The 14,922-nt window shown below is 48.4% G+C and overlaps 1 protein-coding gene across 1 annotated transcript in view; it reads left to right on the forward strand.

Annotated features, from left to right (window-relative positions):
* Positions 1 to 14,922, forward strand: part of DLGAP3 (DLG associated protein 3) — a 102,447-nt gene that overhangs the window by 59,385 nt on the left and 28,140 nt on the right. Inside the window, exons 2-5 of the mRNA XM_081308664.1 lie at positions 3,504 to 3,586; positions 5,072 to 6,229; positions 10,207 to 10,412; positions 10,749 to 10,821. Coding sequence (XP_081164790.1) covers positions 5,123 to 6,229; positions 10,207 to 10,412; positions 10,749 to 10,821 — 1,386 coding nt within the window. The 5' untranslated portion in view covers positions 3,504 to 3,586; positions 5,072 to 5,122. The remainder of the gene's footprint in view (positions 1 to 3,503; positions 3,587 to 5,071; positions 6,230 to 10,206; positions 10,413 to 10,748; positions 10,822 to 14,922) is intronic.

Raw genomic sequence — 14,922 nt, forward strand, 5'->3', positions numbered from 1 at the left:
CACACAAATTTAAAATGGTAACGATGTAAGAGCCAGGTCCGTGGTGCCTTGAGAGCAAACAGCAGGGGGATCTGACCTACTCAGGAAGGCCAGAGAAAGCTTCCCCGAGGAAGCAACCACTGGGCTGAGATCTGAAGGGAATGCAGGAGGCAGCAAGGCAGAGGTGGGCCAGAAAAGCATTGGGGACAGTGGGAATAGGCCCCATGATGTGAAGGATCATGGAACTGAAAAAAGACTGGCATGGCTGAAGCAGAGAGAGCAAGGAGGGGGCATGTGGTGAGAGGATGTCGGAAAGCAGGAAGGGACACACCGTGCTGGCCTGGTCAGACAGGTGAAGGTGCTTTATCCTAAGCATCATCAGGAAGCCAGTGAAGAATTTAAAGCAGAGAAGCCACATGATCAGATTAGCGTTTCCAGATGATCATTTGGGTTGGAGTAGGGTAAGAGCTGAAACATGGAGACCAGTTGGGAGACTTTTGCAGACGTACAGGCAGAAGGTGGTGTTCGGAGGTGTAGCTGGATTCGTTCGTAGCACTTTCTGCTGCACATGCAGAAAATCTGGCCCAGGGAGGTTTAAAATAGAGTTAATTCCCGATCACAGCAGGCCTGGGGAAAGGCAACCGCTTGTGTTGCTTCCTGGCTCCTTGGTGCCAGGACTAACATCCCTGCCGTTGCCGAGGGCTTTCTCTCACGGTGGCAAGATCGCTACCCTCATTCTGGCCATCGTTATTTTATTCTGGCCAAAAAGAAGGGGAGGAAAGATGGCACTAGCAAGCTCCATCCTTTTTGTGACAAAGGCAAAACAATTTCCCAGAAACCCTCACCTAATTTTTATGTTTTGTTTTGAAGTCCTGAGGATTGAACTTGGTGGTGGGCTACCACTGAGCTACATTCCTAGCCTCATTTTTTTTTTTCCTAAGACAGGGCCTTACTAAGTTGTCCAAGCTGGCCTTGAATTTGATCCGCCTGTCTCAGTCTCCTGAATAGCTGAGATTACAGGTGTGTGCCACAGTGCCTGGCTCATCATATGTTCATGTATATATATTGTTAGCCAAAACTGAATCACGTGGCCTGAAGTTACATGGGAGGCTGGGACAGGGAGGAGGTTAGGAATGAGTTTTAGCTAGTCAGCCAACAGTGATTGGTGGCAACAGAAATAAGTGGGTACATTTATTTTTAGGAAGCAGAATCCATAGGACTGGGTGATATATTATGAATCTCTTCCTCACTTGTTTTTCCTTTCCCTAGATCATGTCTAGTATGAGTAAATGGCTGTGCTGAAGAGAGGTGCCAAAATAGTGGGGACAGAGGGTGAAGGAATGTGGCTGTGAAGCATAATATATAGGAATAAACCAGTTGATAATGAATTTTTTTTTGTTTAGGAAATCCATAAATTAGATATCTTTTCCCCCCAGTAACTTGGATTTTTTAAAATACCCTTTACTATTTGGACACTGAGGAATTCAGAATTCCGAAATAAATGCCTCACATGAGACATTACATTGCACGATATTTTAGAGTTTATAAAGTGGTTTTGTATGCATTGTGTCATTCGATATGCACTGAAGTGAGCAGGGATCTCTATAGAGAAGTTGGGTCACTTGTCTGGGTTGTATACCTTCTGGTCTTGAGACTGTGCTCTTTCCACTAGACAGTGCGGCCCTGTAGGACATGGGTCAGGGAGCCAGAAGGGTCTGTATGGAGAGGAGCAACTGTAAGGACTTATCTCCTCTGAGAATACAGCCAGGAGAATATGGATCAATTTTAAAGAAACTGAAGTTTGTAAAGCTCTTGATCACAGCTTACCTATGTGAAGCTGGATACAGAGAGTAACTGAGAACATCTACCATTGGGAAGTTCAGTGTGAGATTCCAGCTTAATAGGACTGCAAACCAACCAAATGGGATTGTGTGCAGCTCTACCAAAGTGGCCTTTGGTGCTCTGCATCTCAGACATGGGTCCTGCCTGGGCCAGGAAGAGGAGTGAATCATGGACAAAGGACCAGGCTGTCAAAGCTTCTATCCAAGGTGTGGAAATGTTTGCGAGTGCTTTTCCAAGTGCCTAAGAGGCAGCCATCTTGGTCTGAAGTGCCCTCTGTTACCCCAGAAAAGGGCAGTAAAAGAGAAGAATTGTCATAGATCCAGGCAGCTGATATCTGTGAGGTCACCCCAGTCTCTCTCCAGGCAAGATAACCAGTAGCCACTTCAGTTCAGTTCCCAGGGTGAGCTTGGAGCTAGGCAGATCTCACACTCTCCTCTATGGAAGATTCCCAGGAAACTCCACAGTCTTCTTCATTGTCTCACATCCCTCAGGGTCAGGAAGTTCTTCTTGATGTCTGACTGCGTCTCTTCACTACTATTAATCATGCTTGCAAAGCTAGCTCTTCTTCCTGACATCCCTGTGTCTAATAATGGCATCATTAGTCTTCCAGTCACGGCTGCTGCAAACTTCAGAGTCGTCTTCCTTTCTGACTCCCTCTCTTTCCTTCCCACTGTTCTCCAAATCCTGTCTTTCTACTGGAACTTTCTCTTTATTTGTACAACTCTTCTGGCTTGTGCTTGCCTTTCCTCCATTGGGAGTTATCTCCCCTCCACCTTTGTGAAATACACAGCCATCTTGTACTCTAATTCAGTACCCTCTTCTCTGAGAAGTCTTCCTTGATTTCTCTCTACTGAATGGTCTTGCTCTCATCTGAACGAGCCTAATATTTTGGCACCTCTCTCCAGCACAGCCATTTACTCATGTACTTAGTATATGTTTATTAAAGATTAGGTCTGAGCAAAGCCCTAGATTAGATTCTAGAGATCCAGAGATGAATAGGACTTGATTCCTACCCCGCAGAAGACTATACTGGAGGGGAGGAGAAAGAAATGGCAACAATTTCAGTGCAGTGTGACAGTTGTTTCATGGGGCCACCCTGGGTGTTATAAAAGCCCAGTAGAGAGGCATAACCCAGAATGAGAGTACAGAAAGTCTTCAAGGGAAGGTGGGGCTTAATGTAATTGTTAGCTGGGGTTGGGAGGTTTAGGGCAGGTGAAAGGAAATTCTAGGAGGAGGGAACAGCTCATGTAAAAATATAGGGACCTGAAATAACTCTGTCATGCCAAAGGTTGTTCCCTGTTAAACTATAGACCCCTTGAGGACAGGGATCACATTTAAATTACCTCTATACAAGTCTCATTCAGAGTTTTACTCATGGTAGCTGCTCAAAATGTTTGTGGAAGGCAGCCATATTTAAGGGCAATGAAAATGCTGTGGCTCAGCACCATGGACAGATCACACAGACACCTGCAGTTGGAGGTAGTCCAACCTGTGAGCTCATTTGCATGTATTTGCATAATGAAGCCAACCTCATTTCCCTGGGGGTCTGAAGGCTCTGCATCATGGGGGATCCAATCAGTCTTGGTTTTGGGGGTTGGGAAGGGAAACTGTCAGGGCCAGAGACCAGAGGACTTCAGAAGAATCTCTTCCCTTTTGCTGACCACTTCTTTCTTTTCTGTTAGGATCCAGTGGTCCTGAGCCTTCTGAAGTTAGGATTCTGCCTGGTGGTGGGGATCCTGGCATCAAGGATGGGATACCCCGGATGGTGAGTGGTAGGAAATTCTGGGAGATGGGATTAGATTCAGGTTCTCAAATCTGAATAATTGGAGTTTGTGTAGCCTTACTATTTTGAGCTCCAGTTTCTCATGGTAAGTGTGGATAATATCTGCATGATAGGCTGTCAGTGGGGTTAGGGTGTTAGGTATGCACAGTACCTGGTACATAGGAAGTGTTTAGGAAGTAGTATGAGATTAACTGTGAGCAGGGTTTGGAAGAACCCTGAAACAGGGTGGGTGTGGGGAGGTGGTGGTGGGAGGAAGGGAGATGGAGTCTCAGAGGTGCTGCTGTCTGGAGTCTTCTGGATTGTCATCCCCTCCTAGTCAGCAGATGGCCCAGGACATGGTCTGGGATGAGGGAGAGCTCCGTCTGCCAGCTCCTTCGTCCCTGTCCTTCCTGCTGTCACCCCCTCCTGCCATAGCTCCTGTCCTGGCAGCTCCTGGAGTTCTGATTGGAGGCAGCTCTTGCTGAGAGTTGACCTCTCTGTCTGTAGCCTTGGCAGCCTGGGATGGGGGCCAGGGACACAGGTTCCAGACCTTCTTCTTCATCACCCCTCTGCCTTGCCAGCCCACTGTTCCTGGGAGGAGGAACTCCTGGGTTCCAATCCCAGTTTAGGATTCAGATACTACCTGTATAGCCAGCATCCCTGCTCTATGGCTTTTCCTCCCTCCTTGATTCCCCCACCCCCACCCCAGTGGAAAGAAGCTGTGGGAGGGGGTACATGACAAAAGGGGAAATTTCACTAGAGAATATTTGGAGCCCAGAATATTTCCCCGAAGAGGCCTTTCATGCTCATAGAGGGTGGGAGCAGCCACAGCTTCTGCATAAGCTGGCAGCCCCAGTGGAGGAAACAGGAGGAGTCATCTCAGGTTTTCCTTCCTGTCTCAGTGATGGGGGTGGGGGAATGAGCCTGCAGCCAGATGGAAGGAACTGGGTGTGGAAGGAAGGGGAGGGATTTTTCTGTGAAATGGTGCTAGATATGTAGATTTGAGTCCAGTGTTCTCTGGTCACGTGGCTGGGAGCTGTGACCCTGAGGCCTGGCACCTATGGTAGTAGGCTGTGGAGTAGGGTTGGGACAGGTGTAGAGCTCTGGATCTGTTTGCCTAAACCCAGCATGTTAAAAGTTAGTTCACCTAATGACTGGTTTCCTTGACTATTTGGTGTGTTTGCTGTGGATTTCCTTTTGTTTTTGATAACCTAAGGATATTTAAAAACCCATTTGGCTGAGAGGATTTCCTCTTGTGAATAACTATATATCAAATTTGCAGCATTTGATGAATGATGGGATTATTTTGTGTCCTTGTGTCTTTGTCTGTTGTGACTGTTTTAAGGACTTTTCAGCCCATTTGTGGAAAAGTAGTACAGTTAATCACAATAAATTGATACCTAAAGGAATACAAGACTGCCTAATGAAAGATGGTTTTAGGTGAAGTAGCTTGTTCGGTTTGAAACCCATTTCTCCCTATTTTCCCAGGAGGTTCCTGGGGCCTGGCCCCCAACACTATGAAGAGCCTTTGCTGAGGCCATGAGGGGTTACCATGGCGACCGAGGCAGCCATCCCCGCCCAGCCCGCTTTGCTGACCAGCAGCATATGGACGTGGGCCCAGCTGCCAGGGCCCCATACCTGCTGGGCTCCAGGGAGGCCTTCTCCACCGAGCCCCGCTTCTGTGCCCCAAGAGCTGGCCTGGGACACCTTTCTCCAGAAGGTCCCCTGAGCCTGAGTGAGGGGCCATCAGTAGGCCCTGAGGGAGGGCCAGGGGGGGCTGGGGCAGGGGGGGGGAGCAGCACCTTCCCCAGGATGTACCCCGGCCAGGGCCCCTTCGACACCTGTGAAGACTGTGTGGGCCACCCTCAGGGCAAGGGTGCCCCGCGCCTGCCTCCCACACTCCTGGATCAGTTTGAAAAGCAGTTGCCCGTTCAGCAAGATGGCTTCCACACGCTACCATACCAGCGAGGTCCAGCAGGGGCTGGGCCTGGGCCAGGGCCAGGTTCTGGCGCCGCTCCAGAGGCTCGAAGTGAGAGTCCCAGCCGCATCCGGCACCTGGTTCACTCTGTGCAGAAGCTCTTTGCCAAGTCCCACTCTCTGGAGGCACCTGGAAAGCGGGACTATAATGGGCCTAAGGCCGAGGGAAGAGGTGGTTCTGGGGGAGACAGCTACCCTGGCCCAGGCTCTGGAGGCCCCCACACCTCCCACCACCACCATCACCACCACCATCACCACCACCATCAGTCCCGGCATGGCAAGAGGAGCAAGAGCAAGGACCGCAAGGGGGATGGGAGGCACCAGACCAAGGCCGCCGGCTGGTGGAGCTCCGATGATAACTTGGACAGTGATAGTGGCTTCCTGGGGGGTGGGCGACCCCCTGGGGAGCCTGGTGGTCCTTTCTGCCTGGAGGCTCCAGATGGGTCCTACCGGGACTTGAGCTTCAAGGGACGCTCAGGCGGGTCGGAAGGCCGCTGCCTTGCCTGCACTGGCATGTCCATGTCACTGGATGGACAATCAGTCAAGCGAAGTGCCTGGCATACCATGATGGTCAGCCAGGGCCGGGACGGATACCCTGGGGCCGGGCCGGGCAAGGGGCTTCTGGGTCCGGAGGCCAAGGCCAAAGCCAGGACTTATCACTATCTGCAGGTGAGGCTTTGTGGGGGTGGGGAACAGGGTCCTCAGCCCTCACCAGTCTTGTCAGCCAGGAAACAGGGAAAGGGTTGGATGGGAACCAGCTGACCCTCTGATGGAGGGCACGAATGCAGAGAGGTGCCACTTGCCTCACTGTGTCACCCTGAGCCCCTGTTGGGGCTTTAGTTCCCCAGTTTGTGCAGTGCAGGGGCCCTTCTTCTGATGATGCACATCAATGCCAGGAAGACTTCTCACTGACCTACTGTTTTGGACAAGGTGTGCTGACCTCTATTTTATGAGATTGGAGGCAGAATGAGGTTGAGAAAAGGCAGTGCATAGCGTGAAGCTCTCTGACCCTAGCTGCCCTTTAGCTTGGAGGTTGGCAGTTGGAAAAAAATTCTCCTGGCCCAAAGCCTTCTCCTGAACTTTACTGCTCAAATCAGAGTGGTCCAGATGTTTGAATATGAAGGCCAGTTTCCAGTATATGCTTCTGCTGAGGTTTGTCATTCTTGGGTACCTGTGGTGGGAAAGCCGGTGGGGGCAGGGTGGCGGGGTATGGAAGAGCCTTGGGTCACTGTCTTGTGAGTTTTCCTAGGCTGAGGACATGCTGAAGTCTGAGCCCTGATTTAATTCCAGGTGGTGTTGGGAGTGGAGGTTCTGACAATAATTGGCATGCTCTCCCCATCCTGTTTTACTATCTCTGAGGCCTCTGCTGGCAAGGCTAAGAGTTTTGACCTCTTCTGATGGACCCTTCATCGCACCCTCTGCCAGCCCAGTCTGTTTTCTTGAGCTCTCCTGTACTTTTAGAAGGAAAAGTCAATAAAAGTTCTGGAGGTCCAGCAGACTTAGGGTTATCTCCTAAACCCACATTGCTCATAGATGATCAATCCACATTCATTCATTCCATGAGCATTTACTTTGTGCTCAGATGGGTACAGAGTTGAAGACATAGACGCTGCTTGTGAGAACTCACAGTTTAGGAGGAGTAGACAAGGAAGCAGCTGGAATAGAGTATGATTGTCTGTGACAGAAGAGAGTCCTGGGCACCATGGGGACACAGGAGTCACCTCACCTACCTGGTGATGGTGGCCAGGGGTGGCTTGAAACAGCTTCTAGGAGGAATGTCCCCTAAATGGAGTGTCAGCAGAGGAGTTGGAGTTATTTGAGTGCAGATTAAAAGTGTTCCAGGCAGAGACTACAGGCTGTTCAGAGGTGTGGAGAAGTAAGCCTGCATGTGTCTTTTGGGTGTTTTCAGCCTTGCTGGTAAGTTGTTCACACATTACGGTTCTCCTGGGGGAACTCTTGAAAACCCAGAGGAGAAAATAGGGCCATTGTGGAAGTAGAAAGGGACTTCTGGGATTCGGGACTTGTGGGTTGGCCTTGGATTGCCCCCTCCTGGGTAGGAAGGTGCTCTAAGCTGAACTTTGAAGGATGCAGGGAGGGAACAGCCACTATTCCTCCCCCATAACCGAGCCCTTGCCATCCCTGGAGGCCTGCCACCATTTTGCTGCTCCCCGCTGCTTCTCCAGGGCTGCCCTGACCTCCCTGGGGGCTTCCTTTTTAACATGCACCTCACAGTGTCCTGCAGAGGAGCGAGGAACTCTGCAGTGGCTACGGAGTGGGAGCCCTGCAGTGTGGCCGAGCCTGCCCTGGCTGGCCCATCTGCTGACTTATCTGCTGCTCCCCTCTGTACAGCATGGGTAAAGGGAATGGTCCTCAGGGTCTGGGATTCCAGGGTGTCATGGAATGGGAAGTCGGAGCTCCTTTAGGTGAGAACCAAGGAGCTGCAGGAGCCTCCCAGACAGCCTGGCACTCCCCACTGCACAAGCAGGGGGGCTGGCTCCATCAGACTGGGTATCTTCTTCAGACTCCTGGACCTTTTGTTCAAGTCCCATTTCTCTCCCTAGACACCAGCCCTTCCTCAACCCTTTTCTGGGTCCTCTCTTTCCATTCTGAGCCTTGTTCCTTTAAGGAGCCTCATCTCCTTTCTATATTCCCATTTCCCAGCCCTGACCCCTTGCTGAGTCCTGCTCTTCCTTGAGGGTTCCTTCTTGGGCTCTCATTACATCCCCGGTCCCCAGTTCTCATACTGATCCCTGTCCTTATCCCTCCCTGGAGCCCTAGACTCTCCTGAGCCTTGTCCCCTCTTGGAGCCCTGTCTTTGCCCTGTGCAGCCTCTTCTTTACAACAAGTGTTTTAAGTCCTGTTGGCTCCCCTCGACGTCTCCGCTTGCCTTCACTTAGATGACATTCTTTGCAGTGTAGGTGATCCTCGTGGACTCCCTTAGAGGAAAAGCCAGGACCACCTAGCTCAGGCTGATCCCTTTACAAGGGCTTGAGCCCATCTTCCTCCATCCCTCAACTGTCCCCTTTCTAAAAGAAAATCTTTACTGTCTTTTCATCCTGAAAACATGCTCAAAGTCACTTTCACCCTAAAAACATCTTTCCTCAATTTCACTGCCCCTTATGCTTCTTGCTTCCCTTTCTACCTGAGTTCTTAGGGTCTTCTCTCTTCGCTTCCTTTTCCTTCTGCCCCTCACAACCCGTGACTGCTGAAGGGACCTGGTTTCTGAGAACTACCTTCAAAGGGTACCTTCCATACCTATAATAATAGTTAACATTTATTGATCACTCTCTGTGTCCAGGACACTCGGTATAGGTTTATTTAACTTTCCCAACAACCCTTTAATGTAGGCATAATTCCATTAGCAGTTCCCCGACAAGAAAGCCAGGTTGATGCTTAGCGGTTAATTGGTTTTGTTCAAGTTCACCTAGCTAGCAAGCAGGGGGCCAGAATTTGCTTATGGATCTTCCAACTCCGAAGCCTGAGTTACTAACCTCTGAACGCACTGTGGCATTTGACATAATCAACTTCTTTTATTCTCAAGATGTCTCCTGTTTCTATGACATGGCATTCTCCTGACTTCCCTCCCACCCTCCTGCCCACTCCTTCTCAGGTGACTCCACAGGCTCCTCTTCTGTTCTTCACAGCCCCCTTTTAAATGTCAGTGGATCGCTCTTAGCTCTCTCTTCCTATATCCCCTGGGTTGTCTCCTTCTCTCCTATGGATCCAGCTGCCACCATGACTCCCACAGGTCTACCTCTAGCTCCAGTCTCCCTGCTGAACCCCAGACCAAACATCCAACCACCTCCTTAACAGTTCTGGGCCAAACTCAAGGTGCTCAACCCCAAACCTATCACCTCTTCCCAAGCCTATTGCTCCGGGGTTCTGTGGCTCAGTGAGCAACTGCACCCCGCCCCCCAGGTCCTCAGCCATTAGCCTGGCAGTCATTCTTAACTCCTCCCTGCCTCCTTTTCCCCCCACTGCTAATCAGGCTCACTGATGCTCCTTAACACCTCTCATCTGCATCTCCTCTTCCCCCTCATTGTCACTGTCTTAATTTAGGCCTCATCATCTCTTGCCTGGATAACAGCCTCAGCCTCCTAATTGCTCTCCCACCTGCCACTTGAGCCCCTGCCCTGCTCCTGGGTCCTCCACCCTGCAGCCTCCGTCTGGGCTGTTGAGGGCTCCCTCTGAACACAAATCTGATGTGTCCTCTGCATAACATCCTCTTTGGCTCCTCACGGGGTCGAGCAGAGTCAGAGGATGCAGCAGGCGAGCTGGTTCAGAGGATGGAAGAGGAAGGATAGAAGGTGCCTGAGGTCAGTGGATACTTCACTGCCGGGAGCGGGATTGACAAAGGTCACTTGGGCTTCTGATCTTCAGTCAGCCTGTCAGCACCTGGCAGGTTACACCCCAGACTCTCTAAGTGGCCCTCAGTTAAGTGGCAGGAGGTCCCGGGAGGATGAAGTAGTCTCTCCCTCAAGGGAGGGGCCGCTGATCTGAGACCTCCCTTCTTGTTCCTCCTCTGACTGCTCGTGAACATGGTCTGCCCCAACCAGGGAGCCCCCCACTGGCAGTAGAGGTAGAGGATCCTGGCCCCTAAATTGACAAGGGACATGTCTGAGAGACAGAGGCCCTTGTCCCTGCAGGTGCCGCAAGATGACTGGGGGGGTTACCCCACGGGTGGCAAGGATGGGGAGATCCCCTGCCGTAGGATGCGGAGCGGCAGCTACATCAAAGCCATGGGGGATGAGGAGAGCGGCGACTCCGACGGCAGCCCCAAGACATCTCCCAAAGCAGTTGCCCGGCGCTTCGCCACCCGACGCTCCTCCAGCGTGGACCAGGCCCGGATCAAGTAAGGACAGGGAGGGCTGGCAGTGGGTGTCAGGAAGCTGATGCTGGGATTCTGCAGTTATGTGTAGAGTGGGTTCCTGTTGGGCAGCCCTGCAAAGGGTTCAAGTGGGGTATCTTTCTCTGCCCCATATGAAGGGGAAGGATTTGATCATAGTTCCTGTCTGAGTGCCTTTTGGCGGGGGGGTGGGGGTGGTGGGGGGGTGGTGGGTCTCTTTACCCAATGTCTCCTAGGGGATCTCTGGAGGTTTCTGAGGAACAGAACCTGGTCAGAAGTCCCATTGCCTTCATTTCCCTTAGCAGACCCCCGTTCTGACATTGACATTTTGACCTTTTCCAGCTGCTGTGTCCCACCCCGGATTCACCCCCGGAGCTCCATCCCTGGCTACAGCCGTTCCCTCACCACTGGACAGGTAGGGAGAGGCCAGTGCACCTGGAGGGAAGGGAGGAGAGGGGTGTTCTGGGCCATATTCATCCTAGGCCTTGAAACCAGAGGTCTGGCCAAGGGGAGAGCTCAGACTTGGTTCTGGTGAAACTGGGAAACCCGCCTTGAGTCTCCCGGAGCTACTCAGACTGGGGGGTCTTAGTCGCATCTGCGGAACCTGCCAAGAATTCTCAAGGTTATGAGCTTGTAAGGAAGGACAACACTCCTTCTCTGAGGGTCTCTGGCCCTCTTCAGGCCTGACTGCTTCCAGCCCACCCCCATGCAAAGAGGGGGATTGATTTGTACAGATAGGACATGGGCCAAGCTGCAGCCTCCCAGGGATCTGGGCCTGAGTTCTGCCCCTACCACCTCCATCCCTTGGGACCCCCCAGTGAGATATCTTACTTCTCAATGCCTCTCTTTTCTCATCTTTAAAATGACAACAGTAGTGGTAGTTATCTCTCAAGAGATTTGTGAGAGTTCAGCGGAAAACTGTATTCAAACACAAGGTACCAGTCCCAAAATTGGTATTTTGTACGTGTGAGTTTCATCCCTAAGTGTAGGCTTTCTCTTTAATTAAGCAGAGACAGCTGCAGTCTAGTCATTAAATCTGGAGATGGTCTTGAATTCCAGCTCAGCTACTTACCAGCTGAGTGACCTGGGGCTAGTAACTTGACTTTGTTTGAGCCCCACTTTCCCTATTTAAAAATAGGCATCATAATAGTGTTCTTGGCACATGGCCAGCACTCAATAAAGGTTAGCTATTTTTGCTGTTTGCTGGGGGAAAAAGCAAGGCAAAAAGTGATGCAGAAGACCGTCCACACCAACTCCCATTGTTCCCCACAGCTGGTCTCTCAGTATTCCTTTGTTACATTTCCTGAATCAGGGAATCTTATTGGCACAGCTGTCTTTTCACATCACATGTTGCTAAACCCACTAGTTAATGCTCAGTTCTGGTGTTACTCCATGCATCAGTAACATCTTACCCAGTTGCTAACTCTCCTTCTTGAAACATTTTTTTTTTCTCCTTGACTTTGGACACGCCAGACTCTCAAGATTCTCCCCCTGGCTGCTTAATCTCACCTGTGTGCTGGATGCCTCTAAGACTGTAGGATTTCAACATTGGAGTTTTCCAGGGCTCCTGGACTGCTTCTACACCCACTTCTTGGGTGATCTCATCTAGGCTCATGGCTTTGAATATTACTGAGAGCCTGATGACTCCTCTGGATACACAACCCCAGCCCCAATCTTCCCAGGAACACCAGGCACATTTATCAAGCTGTGTATTGAAATCTCACTGGGATGTCCAGTAGAGATCTCAAACTGGAGATGGCCAAAAGTAAACTGCTGACACCTCCTTTCCCTCCTCCATGGATTAGTGCTCCACCCACCATCTTCTCCTTTTCAGATAGCATCAACTTTGTTCTCTCAGGAACTCGGGTCTGAAAGTTCAAAGTCAGTGCTTTCCTTACTTTTTTTTTTTTTTTGTATGTGTGTGTGTGTGCTGGGATGGAACCCAGGCCCCCAGACATGCTAAGCATGTCCTCTGCAGCCGTGCAATACCCCCAACCCATGAAGTCAATCTGTTTTTCTTCCTCTCATATCCCCTATCTAATCCCTCAGCAAAGCCTCTGGGTCCCACCCTTCAAAATGTCAAAATGTATCCCGGATCCAGCCACCCTTTACCACTTCTGCTGAAAGTGACCATGTCCTTTTGCCTGGGCTCTTACAATGCCTTCTAGTTGGCCTCTGGAACCTGCCCTAGCTTCACTTCATTCTCATCAGTGTAGACAGGGTGGTCATTTAAACAGATTCCTGCATTCATTTGCAAATCTGCTCAAAACCCTCACCCTTGTTCAGAGTAACCATCAAGGACTTTACCATGAGTTATAAGGCCCTGCATGATTTGTCCAGTGCTGCCTCCAAGTTCCTCTCCAAACAAGGGTCCCTCTTCCACTGCAGCTGCACTAGACCCCCTGCATCTGGGGCTCCCTCTGCCTGGGTGTCTCCTTCCCAGACACTGCCCTGGATCACTTCCTCACTTCTTTCAGATCTTTTCCCATATGTTCTAAAATTTTAATTTAACCACCCCCTGCCCCCCCCCCCCCGCAACATTTCCGATTCCCTTTCCTCCTCCTTCTGCTCCTCTTCTTTTCTCCTCCTCCCACTTTACATTATCTAACATCACATATACTTGATATATTTCTCCTGGAGGAATGGCTTAGAATCTCTGCTTTATGGAAGAGGAAAGAGATTTAAAGCACCAGAGACGCCACCCTATTATCTCTAATAATGCCTTTTCTCTTAAGTCTATTTTTTTTTTTTTGTTCAGTATTTGCCCAGAACATCTTTTTCCATCTTTGACTTTAAAGATTTTATTTTTGTCTGCTAATGTTTCAGGTATGTCTGTTGTAAATAGTCTGTGGTTAGATTTGATTTTATAACCATTTGATAATTGTTTGAGAGTTTAGTACGTTTATATTTATTGTGATTGCTGATACACTTGTATTTATTTCTGTCATCTTATATCGTGCCTTCTGTTTATCCTGCCTCCTGGGTGATACATTTCTACTCCTTTGCTGCCTCTTTTGGATTGATTGCCTCTTTTGGATTAATTCTTCTTCTGCCAAATCCCATGCTGGTTTGGCAGTTATGTATTCTATTTTATTCTTCATGGTTACCTTTATAATTTTAATGTGCATACTTGACTTAGCAGTTCAAACCTGATGGGTTTTTTCCTACCTTCCCTCTGAACAATGCAAAGACCTTAGGACACTTAATTTTGATGACCTCTTCCATTCTTCTTTTTTTAAGCAATATGAATTTATTTTCAGTGATATAGTTCTTTCCCAACATTCATGAGGCCATGGGTTCAATTGCCAGTGCCATACACACAAAAAATTATTATCTCAGAGTTCTGGGTGCTAAAAATACAATGTTAAGTTGTGGTGGGGGTGGTTTCTCCTATTTAGGGACTTGTATTTTCATGTTGTTGTTTGAAGAATAAAACACACCGAATTTGATCAGGTACTGTTCATCTAATTTTCTCTTCATGGTTGTACTTTTGATATAAAATTTAAGAAATCTTTGCCTAACCCAAGATCATGAAAATTAATATTTCTTATACTTAATTTAGGTATGTGATCTATTTTGAGTTTTTTTTGGGGGAGTACTGTGTGTATGATTTGAGTTAGGGGTCCAAATTTATCCTTTTGCATTTTGATATCCAATTTTCTCAGCATCATTTTTTGAAAAGATTTTTCTTCCCCCTTGGCTCCTTTGTCAAAATCAATGTACTTATAAGTGTATGTGTTTAATTAATGAAACTTCAAATTTATTCCATGGCTATAGCCACCTGCTCGATTACTATAACTTTGTAGTAAGAATTGATTATGGTAAATTTAATAATAGGATTTTGTAATTCTTCATAAGGATTGTTTTGTGTCTCCCTTAGGAACCTTGTTGAAAGGCTTCAGGTATAGTTGGGAATTTGAAGAAACAGCATCGAATGCCCAGATCAATTTTTGGGGTATTGTGTTCTTAACAATATTAAGTATTATTATTCTTGGACATGGGCTGTTTTTTCATTTATTCAGGTCTTTCTTTTTATTTCAGCATTTAAAAAATTTAATTTTATTGTAGATTGATAAATTGTATGTAATTATGGAGTACAAAGTGATGAAATAATATATAAATAAAAGGTGGAATAATTAAAATATTAACATGCCCATCCCCTCAATAATTTAATGACTTTTTTGTCAAAGGGATAAAAAATGTCTCTCTTTAAATATTTTTCTGGTTGTTGACGGACCTTTGTTTTATTTATTCGTATGTGGTGATGAGAATTGAACCCAGTGCCTCACACTATAGGCAAGCACTATACCACTGAGCCATAACCCCAGCCCTTAAATGACTTTAAAAACAAACAAACAAACAAGTTTTCTTTTTTTTTTAGTTGTAGATGGACACACTACTTTTATTTTTTTTAAATAAAAATAGGCAAGTGCTAGATCTACCACTGAGCTACAACCAAAGTCCTGAAATGACTTTTTGATGATCACTTTCCTTCTTTGTATGTACTTGTTGCCCA

Source organism: Spermophilus citellus, assembly GCF_964194105.1.
Source record: "Spermophilus citellus genome assembly, chromosome: 9".
Lineage (NCBI taxonomy): Eukaryota > Metazoa > Chordata > Mammalia > Rodentia > Sciuridae > Spermophilus > Spermophilus citellus.